Source organism: Nerophis lumbriciformis, linkage group LG07, assembly GCF_033978685.3.
Source record: "Nerophis lumbriciformis linkage group LG07, RoL_Nlum_v2.1, whole genome shotgun sequence".
Lineage (NCBI taxonomy): Eukaryota > Metazoa > Chordata > Actinopteri > Syngnathiformes > Syngnathidae > Nerophis > Nerophis lumbriciformis.
This window is the reverse complement of record NC_084554.2, coordinates 29,495,560-29,510,000: the sequence shown is the minus strand read 5'-3', so window position 1 is coordinate 29,510,000 and position 14,441 is coordinate 29,495,560. Positions and strand designations below refer to the sequence as shown.

Here is a 14,441-nt window from a genome sequence, read left to right as displayed (position 1 = left end):
ACAATTTGCTCACGCATTTGTTCACAAAGTGGTGACCCTCGCCCCATCCTTGTCTTTAAGATGCTTTTATACCCAATCATGGCACCCACCTATTCCCAATTAGCCTGTTCACCTGTGGGATGTTCCAAATAAGTGTTTGATGAGCATTCCTAAACTTTCTCAGTCTTTTTTGCCACTTGTGCCAGCTTTTTTGAAACATGTTGCAGGCATCAAATTCCAAATGAGCTAATATTTGCAAAAAAAAACGTTTTCGAGTTCGAATGTTAAGTATTTTGTCTTTGCAGTGTATTCTATTGAATATAGGTTGAAAAGGATTAGCAAATCATTGTATTCTGTTTTTATTTACGATTTACACAACGTGCCAACTTCCCTGGTTTTGGTTTTTGTATATTTTGACAACACTTTTGCTCCTTTCCAGCAACTTGTGTGATACATTTTCACTCCCTAATCAACATTTTTTTTTTAGATATAACAGATCAAATGTAACCCTGATTCAAAAGTAGTTGAAAGGTAGATAATTGATGAGCCTTTTGTCTGCTTTTGTGTATTGCTGCACCGTGTTGGGGACCTTCATGTCATTGCTTTCATGCACCTATTTGACTGATGCATTTTTTAATATAGTTTATTATTTTTATTCTATTTTATATATAATGTTTGTGGGTTACTTGTTTAGGGGAGAGAAAAAGAACATTTGACATGTGTTTAATTGTACTTCTGTACTGTATATGTCAAAAGTTCATTAAAAAAAATGTTTTAAATGTTTTTCTCTCGCTGTTGGCGCCTTCCAAGGAAGCCCCGCCTCATACAATACAGTGAAAACTCTAAAGTCCAACTCAGTCCGGACTTCTGAGATGTCCAAACTTCAAAACAAATATCTGATTGCAAATACCTTATTTTGTTCCAGGCTCAACACTTTTACAATGTAGATTTGAATTTAAAAAAATAAACATTCAAAATAAATGATTTTGATTTTGTCTTTTTCCCCATCTGGAGTTGCCACACTGAGTCAATAGCATGAAGAGTTTCTGTCTTTTTTGCATTTATACTGGGTACATATTCTGATGCAAAATGTCAGAAACTCGCATATCGGCAGTGGGTGTGACCCCAAGATGCAGAGACATGACACAAAGTGCAAGTAAAATTGAAAATTTAATTATCTTAGCGGCAACAAAAACACGCAAAGATGCCAAAGATAGCAACGCTGTCACATCGTGCGTGGTGAGGGAAGTCCTGTTTTGGGGTTGTCTGGCAAACTTCCTGTTTTATTTTGAAAATTCTAATCCTCCTCTCGTTTCAGGCCACTTGCCCTTCCTCCTGTGTCACTGGTCTGATGTCTCTCCTGATTGCCTGATGGTGCCCATCTGTGTCACCCTCTACACACCCTTGTTATTCATGCTTCATGCCATGCCACAGTAAGTGTTTTTGTTTTGTGTTCTTAGTTAATTGCCTTTGTGCTAGTCTTTTGTTTTCATAGCCAAGTTTTTTTTACCCCCGCTGTGAGCGCCTTTGGTTTATACCTTTTTGAGCTTTTTAAGTTAAAATATTAAACATGTCCTTACCTTCACATCGTGTCCGGTCAAGTCGCTTTGCACCACGGGAAAACAAACCACACCATAGTCCTAGTCCTGACAGATCTGTCAGGACTAGGACTTGAAAAAGAACTTGGCTATGAAAACAAAAGACTAGCACAAAGGCAATCAACCAAGAACACGAAACAAAAACACTTACTGTGGCATGGCATGAAGCATGAATAACAAGGGTGTGTAGAGGGTGACACGGATGGGCACAATCAGGCAATCAAGAGAGACATCAGACCAGTGACACAGGAGGAAAGGCAAGTGGCCTGAAACGAGAGAAGGATTAGAATTTTCAAAATAAAACAGGAAGTTTGCCAGACAACCCCAAAACAGGACTTCCCTCACCACGATGTGACAAACGCCATGCTTAACAGCAACACCCGGGACCAGGGCGTGGACATCCGCTGCTGCTTCTCGTACGCCACCCGCCAGTGACACCTGGCTCTCCCCCTGTGGCTGCGGAGATACATCGCCTGAACTGCAGTTTAGCAACCCTCCACCAGTCCTCCCGCCCTTAATATTGGACTTTTTCTGTTACGTCTGCGACTGCCTTATAACGTCTGTATTCCAATATGTGAGGCAGGGGGTTCTGTCATGATCCCACAAGGCAGTTTGCACTTGTTTAGTCTCAATCCCTGCTCTGTTGCTCTTATTTTGTCAGTACTTCCTGTTTGGTCTCTGTGTTTTGCAGCACCTTTACTTACAGTTCCTTGTCCTGCCAGCACACCTGTCTCCCACTGTTAATTATTTCTATTTAGTCCCTGTGGAGAGGCGGGGCCGGCAATCCAACAGCGAGGCAGGGCACACCGGAGCCCTCTCCAAGATGGCGGCGAGGAGGCGTGGACGGTGAGCGAGCAGTGAGGCAGGGCGCGCCGGGAGCGACGCCACAATCATTACAAGGTGCGTGGATCGCTCAGCTGGGGACCATTTCATTATCCTCTCGCACTGTATAAAAGGGCGGGAGCCGTAAACGTCAGGGAGAGAGGCGGAGTGAGGAGAAGGAGCCAGAGAGAAGCGGATGCCGAGCGAGAGCGAAAAAGAGTGCACGGAAGACGACGACGCACGCAGCTGAGAAGCGGTAGCGGAGAAGCGAGCAGGAGAAGAACAGAAAGGCTGAAAAGCAACCCGTAAGGGACTTTCTTGTCGAAAAATAAAGAAGTCTAAACCTGCCCGCAACATGTCCTTCCTTGGTGGTCCGTGGAACCCGCACGACAGCACGAAAACTGTCACAGTCCCACCTTGTTCCTTCTTTCAGTGCTGGATTCCTGCTAGACCTGTGTTACTTTTCTTCTGCCTGGTTCCTAATTAACCAACCTTGTGCCTGCACGACTCCTGCCTTTTCTGCACCCCGGGATCACGCCAACAGCCGACATCGTCACACAACAAGCACAATAAAATAATAAAAAATAAATATATAAATTAAATTAAATTAAATTAAAATACAGTCTAAAAATAATTTGTTGTTAATTTTCTCTGGTCACTCTTTCCTACAGAATGGATTTTTAATTCTGGTTCTATCTACCGGTATGATAATCATCACACTTTTTTTGGGAAGGCTTCTACAGTAGCGTAACAAAGCAAAAAAAACCTCCCAAAAAACACCACTAAAAAAACAAAAACGAAACACCCGATGACTTAAAGTCTCATTAGGCATATTTTTCTCACAAAATTAAGGTGTTGAACTTCAAATTAAACCATAAAGTTAAAATAAACAATACTGTGAGAAAGGGGGGTACCTTAATGGACCCATTATGGATCATTCATGGACTTGCCCCCTTTAAAGATGCTTTAATGAACCATATTTTGACAAAATAAGATGTTCCTTACCGTATGGCTTGCATTTTTGCGCTCCTGATACACGGCGGTGATGCGCTGCAGAGTTATGAGGCAGACACAGGCACAGAAATGAGACTTATTCAGAGTCACAAACAGCCCCTCTATTGTGATTGGAACCAATCAATTCAAATCAGGGCATCGAAAAAGATCTCATGACGTGAGCTGCTCTTTTAATAAAAAGCCAAACTAACAGAGGACTATTCATATTTCAGTCCAACGTGCTTAAACCCCCCAATTTGCAAGAGATGAAACCTCAGCGCAAAATGAATGCAGAGGTTATGTTGATGAGTAGAACAGACCATGTGGTGTTGGAAGGGCTTCTCCACCAGTCTTGGAGACTCCAAAAATGTGTGATAAATCTTTCTGCAGAATAGAAAGGCATGCATGGAGTTCCAGGACGTTGGGGGAGTCTATGCTGGCACATGTGAAGCTGTGGCAGGATGGTGGCCAGATACCTCAGTGAGGAAGGAGACATTTGATGTTTTGTATGGATGTACTGCAGCGCCAGTCTCTGCACATTCTTGCAAGTAACATGTCTGTTTAAGATCGCCAAAATGAATACTGTGCATATTGAAGGATTCATGTTAGATACACTCTAGTAACTTCATGTTTCAGCTGACAGGAATATGTTCAAATACATTTGCTGGTTGTTTTTTGACAAAACAATGACTGTGTATTACCTACGAAAGGCGTCCTCAAACTACGGCCCGCCAGCGTCCAAAATACATCACATGGACAAAGATAAGACCTTCTGGAGGAAAGTTCTGTGGTCAGATGAAACAAAAATTGAGCTGTTTGGCCACAATACCCAGCAATATGTTTGGAGGAAAAAAGGTGAGGCCTTTAATCCCAGGAGCACCACACCTACCGTCAAGCATGGTGGTGGTAGTATTATGCTTTGGGCCTGTTTTGCTGCCAATGGAACTGGTGCTTTACAGAGAGTAAATGGGACAATTAAAAAGGAGGATAACCTCCAAATTCTTCAGGACAACCTAAAATCATCAGCCCGGAGGTTGGGTCTTAGGCGCAGTTGGGTGTTCCAACAGGACAATGACCCCAAACACACGTCAAAAGTGGTAAAGGAATGGCTTAATTCAGGCTAGAATGAAGGTTTTAGAATGGCCTTCCCAAAGTCCTGATTTAAACGTGTGGACAATGCTGAAGAAACAAGTCCATGTTAGAAAACCAACACATTTAGCTGAACTGCACCGATTTTGCCAAGAGGAGTGGTCAAAAAGTCAACTAGAAGCTTGCCAGAAGCTTGTGGATGGCTACCAAAAGCGCCTTATTGCAGTGAAACTTGCCAAGGGACATGTAAACAAATATTAACATTGCTGTATGTATACTTTTGACCCAGCAGATTTGGTCACATTTTCAGTAGGCCCATAATAAATGCATAAAAGAACCAAACTTCATGAATGTGTTTTGTGACCAACAAGTATGTGCTCCAATCACTCTATCACAAAAAATAGGAGTTGTAGAAAGTATATATATATATATATATATATATATATATATATATATATATATATATATATATATATATATATATATATATATATATATATATATATATATATATGTATATATATGTATGTATATGTATATATATGTATATATATATATATATATACATACATATATATATACATATATACATATACATACATATATATACATATATATACATATATACATAATAAATATACATATATATAGATATATATATATATATACATATATATACATACATATATATATATATATATATATATATATATATATATATATATATATATATATATATATATATATATATATATATATATATACAGTTTACATTCACTTGTAAAGAACAATGTCATGGCTGTCATGAGTTTCAAATACTTTCTACAACTCATTTTTTTGTGATAGAGTGATTGGAGCACATACTTGTTGGTCACAAAAAACATTCATTAAAGTTTGGTTCTTTTATGAATATATATATATATATGTATATATATATATATATATATATATATATATATATATATATATATATATACACACACACACAACCCGGTCAAATTGTTTCAACCCAATGCGGCTCCCGAGTCAAATAGTTTGGGGACCCTGGACCTACGGAATATTTTGCACTTATACAGCATCATGTCCAAAGGTTTTGGCAGTGACTCACAATTCACACATTTTCTAAAACTATTTTTTTTAACTGACTAATAACTTTTATTTAAGTTAAAGGTATTGTTCAATAGATTTTTTTATGATTTATTTTTATTTGTATGTAGTGCTGCAAATATTAATACAAATAATTATTATTTATAAGTATCTTGGCATCGGTGTCTATATACAAGTCATGTATCTTGTCCTCATCCTCGTTTCTGCCTAATTTCTTCAACAATACAGGTAAAAGCCAGTAAACTAGAATATTTTGAAAAACTTGATTTATTTCAGTAATTGCATTCAAAAGGTGTAACTTGTACATTATATTTATTCGTTGCACACAGACTGATGCATTCAAATGTTTATTTCATTTAATTTTGATGATTTGAAGTGGCAACAAATGAAAATCCAAAATTCCGTGTGTCACAAAATTAGAATATTGTGTAAGGGTTAAATTTTGAAGACACCTGGTGCCACAAACTAATCAGCTGATTAACTCAAAACACCTGCAAAGGGCTTTAAATGGTCTCTCAGTCCAGTTCTGAAGCCTACACAAACATGGGGAAGACTTCAGATTTGACAGCTGTCCAAAAGGCAACCATCGACACATTGCACAAGGAGGGAAAGACACAAAAGGTTATTGCTGAAGAGGCTGGCTGTTCTCAGAGCTCTGTGTCCAAACACATTAATGGAGAGGCAAAGGGAAGGAAAAACTGTGGTCAGAAAAAGTGTACAAGCGATAGGGATCACCGCGCCCTGGTCAAGATTGTGAAAAAAAACCCATTCAAAAATGTGGGGGAGATTCAGAAGGAGTGGACAGCTGCTGGAGTCAGTGCTTCAAGATCCACCACCAAGAGACGCTTGAAAGACATGGGTTTCAACTGCCGCATACCTCGTGTCAAGCCACTGTTGACCAAGAAACAGCGCAAAAAGCGTCTCACCTGGGCTAAGGAAAAAAAGAGCTGGACTGCTGCTGAGTGGTCCAAAGTCATGTTTTCTGACGAAAGCAAATTTTGCATTTCCTTTGGAAATCGAGGTCCCAGAGTCTGGATGAAGACAGGAGAGGAACAGGATCCACATTGCCTGAAGTCTAGTGTCAAGTTTCCACCATCAGTGATGGTTTGGGGTGCCATGTCATCTGCTGGTGTCGGTCCACTCTGTTTCCTGAGATCCAGGGTCAACGCAGCCGTCTACCAGCAAGTTTTAGAGCACTTCATGCTTCCTGCTGCTGACCTGCTCTATGGAGATGGAGATTTCAAGTTCCAACAGGACTTGGCGCCTGCACACAGCGCAAAATCTACCCGTGCCTGGTTGGTATTTCTGTTCTAAATTGGCCTGCCAACTCCCCTGACCTTAGCCCCATAGAAAATCTGTGGGGTATTGTGAAAAGGAAGATGCAGAATGCCAGACCCAAAAACGCAGAAGAGTTGAAGGCCACTATCAGAGCAACCTGGGCTCTCATAACACCTGAGCAGTGCCAGAAACTCATCGACTCCATGCCACGCCGCATTAACGCAGTAATTGAGGCAAAAGGAGCTCCAACCAAGTATTGAGTATTGTACATGCTCATATTTTTCATTTTCATACTTTTCAGTTGGCCAACATTTCTAAAAATCCCTTTTTTGTATTAGCCTTAAGTAATATTCTAATTTTGTGACACACGGAATTTTGGATTTTCATTTGTTACCACTTCAAATCATCAAAATTAAATGAAATAAACATTTGAATGCATCAGTCTGTGTGCAATGAATAAATATAATGTACAAGTTACACCTTTTGAATGCAATTACTGAAATAAATCAAGTTTTTCAAAATATTCTAATTTACTGGCTTTTACCTGTACATCCATCCATCCATTTTTCTACCGCTTGTCTCTTACGGGGTGCGTGGGGGTGCTGGAGCCTATCTCCGCTGCACACGGGCGGAAGGCAGGGTACACCCTGGACAAGTCGCCACCTCATCGCACGGCCAACGCAGATAGACAGACAACATTCACACACAAGGGCCAATTTAGTGTTGCCAATCAACCTATCCCCAGGTGCATGTCTTTGGAGGTGGGAGGAAGCCGGAGTACCCGGAGGGAACCCACGCAGTCACAGGGAGAACATATATAATATAAAAAAATAATTATGTAAAAATATTTTTTCCATACATTTTCATTACAATAAACATTATTTAATAACCCTTGTTAAAATGACAGGATGCATGAAATTATATTTATTATAAAACTATGAATAATATTTTTTTTTAGTTTAAACAAATATTACTCAGTGAAACTTTCTAAAAAAAAATCCTCACGCTTAATTTCCATATTACAAATAATTAGTGTTTTATAAGTATCTTGGTATCTCTTTCTAAATATAAGTCATTGATCCTGTCCGTCCAGGTGAAACTCAAAACATTATAATATCTCGTAATTCATTTCAGCAATTGTTATTTTGATACAGTTTTTGAAAACCGCAATATTTCTGAAATTTTCAAATCGAGGTTTCCATAATCTATAAGCCATAATCATCAACATTATATCAAAATAAGTCTTGAAATATCTTGTGTTGCATCTTATTAGCCAATGTTGTATTAGGTTAATCTTGTAAATCTAATTGCTGGTATAAACAAACCTTTGAAAGATATTCAAATGTTTCGAGTTTTACCTGTATAAAACAAAATAATATAAAAAAGGAATTAAAAAAGAATAATTCAAGAAAACATACATTTTAATTATAAAATAACTATTATTATTTAATAATATTGTTAAAATTACAGCATGCATTTAATAATATGAATTCTAACTCTATAAATGATAATTATTTTAAAATTAAAAAAATATTCAATGAAAATAATTTCAAAAAGATCTTAATGTTTTCATAATACACATATTTACTATTTTATAGATATCTTGGGATATGTATCTATATACAAGTCATTCATTTAAGAATATATAAAACAAAATAAAAAAAATAAGGAAAAAACAATAAATTTAAAAAACATTTCTATATAGATTTTAAAAATAAAAACCTTATTTGTTAAAATTACAGTATCCATTGAATAATAATTACAATACTATGAATACTATGTATTTGTGTTATGAACAAATATTCAGTTAAAATTAAAAATAAATTGTAATATTACATTTTTATTTTCTATTTGTAGATTCTTAAGCGAAAAGCATTGCTACCTCACAATACTCTCTATTATGTAGAGCATGAGGCACTTTATATACCAAATAATAAATGTTTGGCACGTGAGACGAAACAAAAGGTGGAAAGAGGAAGAGTGAAATTTAAACCCTGACATCCACAGGTGAAACAGCAGTAATTTCCCTGATTTGGACTTTTGGGTGCTTTCCACAGGAAGGTCTAACTTGACACTTGTACTTGATTGTGTAATGTAATGTGCTCTAGAGTACACTTGTTCAGTGGAAACTAAAAAGTGGAATACTTAAACGTAGGGAGTGTCCCAATCTGATATCAGTTCGAGACATCCATCCATCCATCCATTTTCTACCGCTTGTCCCTTTCAGGGTTGCGGGGGGTGCTGGAGCCTATCTCAGCTGCATTCAGGCGAAAAACTGTACATAATAATAAGGGTCATAAAATTGCTGTCAAAACATGTGTCACTATATACAAATAATTATAGTTGCATACTACTTAGGAATACAAATTATCTAGTCAAACATCTGCATCATTTAACTGACTGCATCATGAGCTTAATTTAAAGAAATAGTGTGGCCAATAGGTGTCTCTAAAAACAAATTCCCACTCTTTATATTCAAGACAGCAATATATATATATATATATATATATATATATATATATTTATATATATAAAGGGACAAGCGGTAGAAAATGGATGGATGGATATATACAGGTATATATATATATATATACATATAAACACACATTAATATACAAACCCCGTTTCCATATGAGTTGGGAAATTGTGTTAGATGTAAATATAAACGGAATACAATGATTTGCAAATCATTTTCAACCCATATTCAGTTGAATATGCTACAAAGACAACATATTTGATGTTCAAACTGATAAACATTTTTTTTTTTTACAAATAATCATTAACTTTAGTATTTGATGCCAGCAACACGTGACAAAGAAGTTGGAAAAGGTGGCAAAAAATACTGATAAAGTTGAGGAATGCTCATCAAACACTTATTTGGAACATCCCACAGGTGAACAGGCAAATTGGGAACAGGTGGGTGCCATGATTGGGTATAAAAGTAGATTCCATGAAATGCTCAGGCATTCACAAACAAGGATGGGGCGAGGGTCACCACTTTGTCAACAAATACGTGAGCAAATTGTTGAACAGTTTAAGAAAAACCTTTCTCAACCACCTATTGCAAGGAATTTAGGGATTTCACCATCTACGGTCCGTAATATCATCAAAGGGTTCAGAGAATCTGGATAAATCACTGCACGTAAGCAGCTAAGACCATGACCTTCGATCCCTCAGGCTGTACTGCATCAACAAGCGACATCAGTGTGTAAAGGATATCACCACATGGGCTCAGGAACACTTAAGAAACCCACTGTCAGTAACTACAGTTGGTCGCTACATCTGTAAGTGCAAGTTAAAACTCTCCTATGCAAGGCGAAAACCGTTTATCAACAACACCCAGAAACGCTGTCGGCTTCGCTGGGCCTGAGCTCATCTAAGATGGACTGATACAAAGTGGAAAAGTGTTCTGTGGTCTGACGAGTCCACATTTCAAATTGTTTTTGGAAACTGAGGACGTTGTATCCTCCGGACCAAAGAGGAAAAGAACCATCCGGATTGTTATAGGCGCAAAGTTGAAAAGCCAGCATCTGTGATGGTATGGGGTTGTATTAGTGCCCAAGACATGGGTAACTTACACATCTGTGAAAGTGCCATTAATGCTGAAAGGTACATACAGGTTTTGGAGCAACATATGTTGCCATCCAAGCAACGTTACCATGGACGCCCCTGCTTATTTCAGCAAGATAATGCCAAGCCACGTGTCACATCAACGTGGCTTCATAGTAAAAGAGTGCGGGTACGAGACTGGCCTGCCTGTAGTCCAGACCTGTCTCCTATTGAAAATGTGTGGCACATTATGAAGCGTAAAATACCACAATGGAGACCCCCGGACTGTTGAACAACTTAAGCTTTACATCAAGCAAGAATGGGAAAGAATTCCACCTGAGAAGATTAAAAAATGTGTCTCCACAGTTCCCAAACGTTTACTGAGTGTTGTTAAAAGGAAAGGCAATGGTGTGGTGAACATGCCCTTTCCCAACTACTTTGGCACGTGTTGCAGCCATGAAATTCTAAGTTAATTATTATTTGCAAAAAAGAAAAAAGGTTATGAGTTTGAACATCAAATACCGTATGTTGTCTTTGTAGTGCATTCAATTGAATATGGGTTGAAAAGGATTTGCAAATCATTGTATTCCGTTTATATTTACAACAAACACAATTTCCCAACTCATATGGAAACAGGATTTGTATGAGGATATATATACACACACACCACACACACACACACACACACATACATACATACATATTAATATATATACACACACGCACGAGCACTCGCACACACGCACACGCATAAACATACATACATACATACATATATACACATACATACATACACACACACACACACACACACACACACACACACACACACACACACACACACACACACACACACGCACGCACGCACACACATATATACATACACATATAAATAAACATAAATACATACATATATACACACATACATATATACACGTACATTCTCTATATACATATATGCATACATACATACGTATATATACATACGTATATATACATACATATGTATATATACATACATAATACTCACTTATATATACATACATAAGACACACACACACACACATATATATATATATATATATATATATATACACACACACACATATATATATATATATATATATATATATATATATATACACACACATATATATATATATATATATATATATATACACACACATATATATATATATATATACATATATATGTGTATATATATATATATATATACACAGTATATATATATATATATATACATATATAAACACAAACATACATATATATACTGTGTGTATATATATATATATATATATATATATATATATACACTGTATATATATGTCACAGTCCCTGCAGTGTCTTGTGTGTCTGTGTTGTCTGTCCGGGTGTGGTCATGTGTGGGCGGAGTTGGGTTCCTGGCTTCCCAGTCTGGCACACCTGGTGCTGATCAGCCTACTCACCTGCCTGCCATCAGATAATCACCTCCACTCCACAAAAGCCCTGGCCTCCTCACACGACGCTGCCAGATCGTTTCACAGCTCTCCAAGTGGTAACGCTTCTCGCCAGTTCTCGCAGCATTTTGACGATCTTGTTGATCTTTTGTTTGTGCCTTTGCTTCTGGTAGCTTGTTCCTCGACTCACCATTGTTTTCCTCTGCCTCCAGTACCGACCTCCTCTAATCCTGCCTGCCTGCCAGACACCTCCGCTCCAGCCAACGACGCCTTTCACTCCTCCCTCATCTGCCTGAATTAAACCCTTTGGACTTTTTATCTGCCTCTCTTGTCTGCTTTTGGGTCCGCCAGCTTGTTAAATCGTGACAATATATATATATAATATATATATATATATAATATATATATGTATATATATACGTGTGTATATATATGTATATAGAGGGCCGGCCCGTGGCATAGGCCGTATAGGCAAATGCTAAGGGCGCCGTCCATCAGGGAGCGCCACGCCAGTGCCACAAATGTTGGAGAAAAAAAAAAAATGGTACTATTATTTCTAAATACAAAAAATAATCCCACGTTAATTAAAATGCAAAGTAAAGCCTATTTAATAAAAATATTATTTGTTACAACATTACGCTCCTCCCCCCGCACGGTGCGCCCCCTCCCTTCCCGTATCATGACTCTTTTTGGACGTCACCACATCAAAAAATCAACACAAGCTGTCAAAACGGCCAAAACTGTCAGGTGCCCAGGGAAGAAAAAAGAGAAAAGAAGAGAAACGAGAAAAGACAGAGGTAGCAGGTAGGTAACGTTAGCCTACATGAAATTATTTGTCTGTTACAGAATGTGATAGTAACTTGGCTTTTTAGCATTAAGCTAATGTTACATGATTCGGCAATTGCTAATCAATAAATAGCTAGTTCTGTTTTAACGTCGGAGGGGGCTAAATTGTTATGGAAAATAATAATGTAACGTTAGGTAATTACCATACTTGCCAACCCTCCCGAATTTTCCGGGAGACTCCCGAAATTCAGCGCCTCTCCCGAAAATCTCCCGATTTTCAGCCGGAGCTGGAGGCCACGCCCCCTCCAGCTCCATGCGGACCTGAGTGAGGACAGCCTTTTTTCAGACGGGAGGACAAAAGGGTGACAAGAACTAAATCATTCAGACTAGAGATAAAATGTATTATTATGTTTATCTTACCTAAAAATAAATATATTTATTAATTAAAAAAAAAAAAAAACTAAATACATTTTTACTATATTTTGTTAAATACATCAACATTTATTGTATTTTTATTTGTATTTTTTCTGACTCCTTATTACATCCAGCCATAGAATTATACATTTAAATAAACATGTTTGAAATAATTAATTTTAAATGATCAAAATAATTCATTTAAAATTACCATATTTAATTATTAAAATAATTGCTTGTTTATCAACAACTTTAGCATTTTATTCATTACATTTTGAAGCTCTCAGAAGCCAAGTTATGTTATATTCCTTAAGATTTATTTATGCAAGTTTGAAGTATCAATTATCCAAACACAGTTTTGTTTGCATATTTTCAGGATGTATATATGGCAGAGGGGTTAGTGCATCTGCCTCACAATACGAAGGTTCTGAGTAGTCTTGGGTTCAATCCCGGGCTCGGGATCTTTCTGTGTGGAGTTTGCATGTTCTCCCCGTGACTGCGTGGGTTCCCTCCGGGTACTCCGGCTTCCTCCCACCTCCAAAGACATGCACCTGGGGATAGGTTGATTGGCAACACTAAATTGGACTTAGTGTGTGGATGTGAGTGTGAATGTTGTCTGTCTATCTGTGTTGGCCCTGCGATGAGGTGACGACTTGTCCAGGGTGTACCCCGCCTTCCGCCCGATTGTAGCTGAGATAGGCTCCAGCGCCCCCCGCGACCTCAAAAGGGAACAAGCGGTAGAAAATGGATGGATGGATGGATATATATATGTATATACATATATATATTAGAGATGCGCGGTTTGCGGGCACAACCGCGGAGTCCGCGGAATATACGCGGATCGGGCGGATGAAATTAAAAAAAATTAGATTTTATCCGCGGGTCGGGTCGGGTGGTTGAAATAAAAAAAAATTAGATTTTAAATAGATTCAGGCGGGTGGCAGTTAAACCAATTCGGAAATATATATACATAGTTAAATGTTGTTACCCACATACGAAAAACGAGCAGGCACCTGCTGCATATGCCACAACAGAAGAAAAAAAAAAAAAGAGATGGACACTTTTACGGAGCGGAGAAGGGACGCCTCGCCGGGGTCCGGGACCGAGGCCCCTTCCCCCGAGAGGGCCCCACCGGGAGCCGTAGCTGAGGCGATCCGCGAGAAGGGCCCGACGCACGTCCAGGGTCACCACCGCGCCCACCGCACCGACACCCCGCCTCGTCCGCCTTTGCCGCGGCCGGCGTCACGTGCAGCAGGTAAGCAGCTTACCTGCCCGCCACCCCCGTGGCCGGGGGCTCGTAACAGGGGTCACTCCGCGCGCTCCGCCCGCGCAGCATACCTGCCCGCCACCCCCATTGCCGGGGGCGCGT

General features: G+C 38.6%; 1 protein-coding gene across 3 annotated transcripts in view; it reads right to left on the bottom strand.

Moving 5' to 3' along the window:
* LOC133609685 (retinol dehydrogenase 12) overlaps window positions 1–13,037 on the bottom strand; it is a 24,597-nt gene extending 11,560 nt beyond the window's left edge. Inside the window, exons 1-3 of one of the 3 annotated variants that reach the window (XM_061965518.2) lie at window positions 3,869–3,926; window positions 3,713–3,776; window positions 3,405–3,449 (exon numbers count right to left, since the gene is read on the bottom strand). In XM_061965518.2, the coding sequence (XP_061821502.1) occupies window positions 3,405–3,418 (14 nt within the window). In that variant the 5' untranslated portion in view covers window positions 3,419–3,449; window positions 3,713–3,776; window positions 3,869–3,926. Of the gene's footprint in view, window positions 1–1,559; window positions 1,660–3,404; window positions 3,450–3,712; window positions 3,777–3,868; window positions 3,927–12,861 lie in introns of those variants that run through there. The other 2 variants (XM_061965517.2, XM_061965519.1) reach the window with 2 other exon arrangements.
* Between the last annotated feature and the right edge of the window lie 1,404 nt (window positions 13,038–14,441).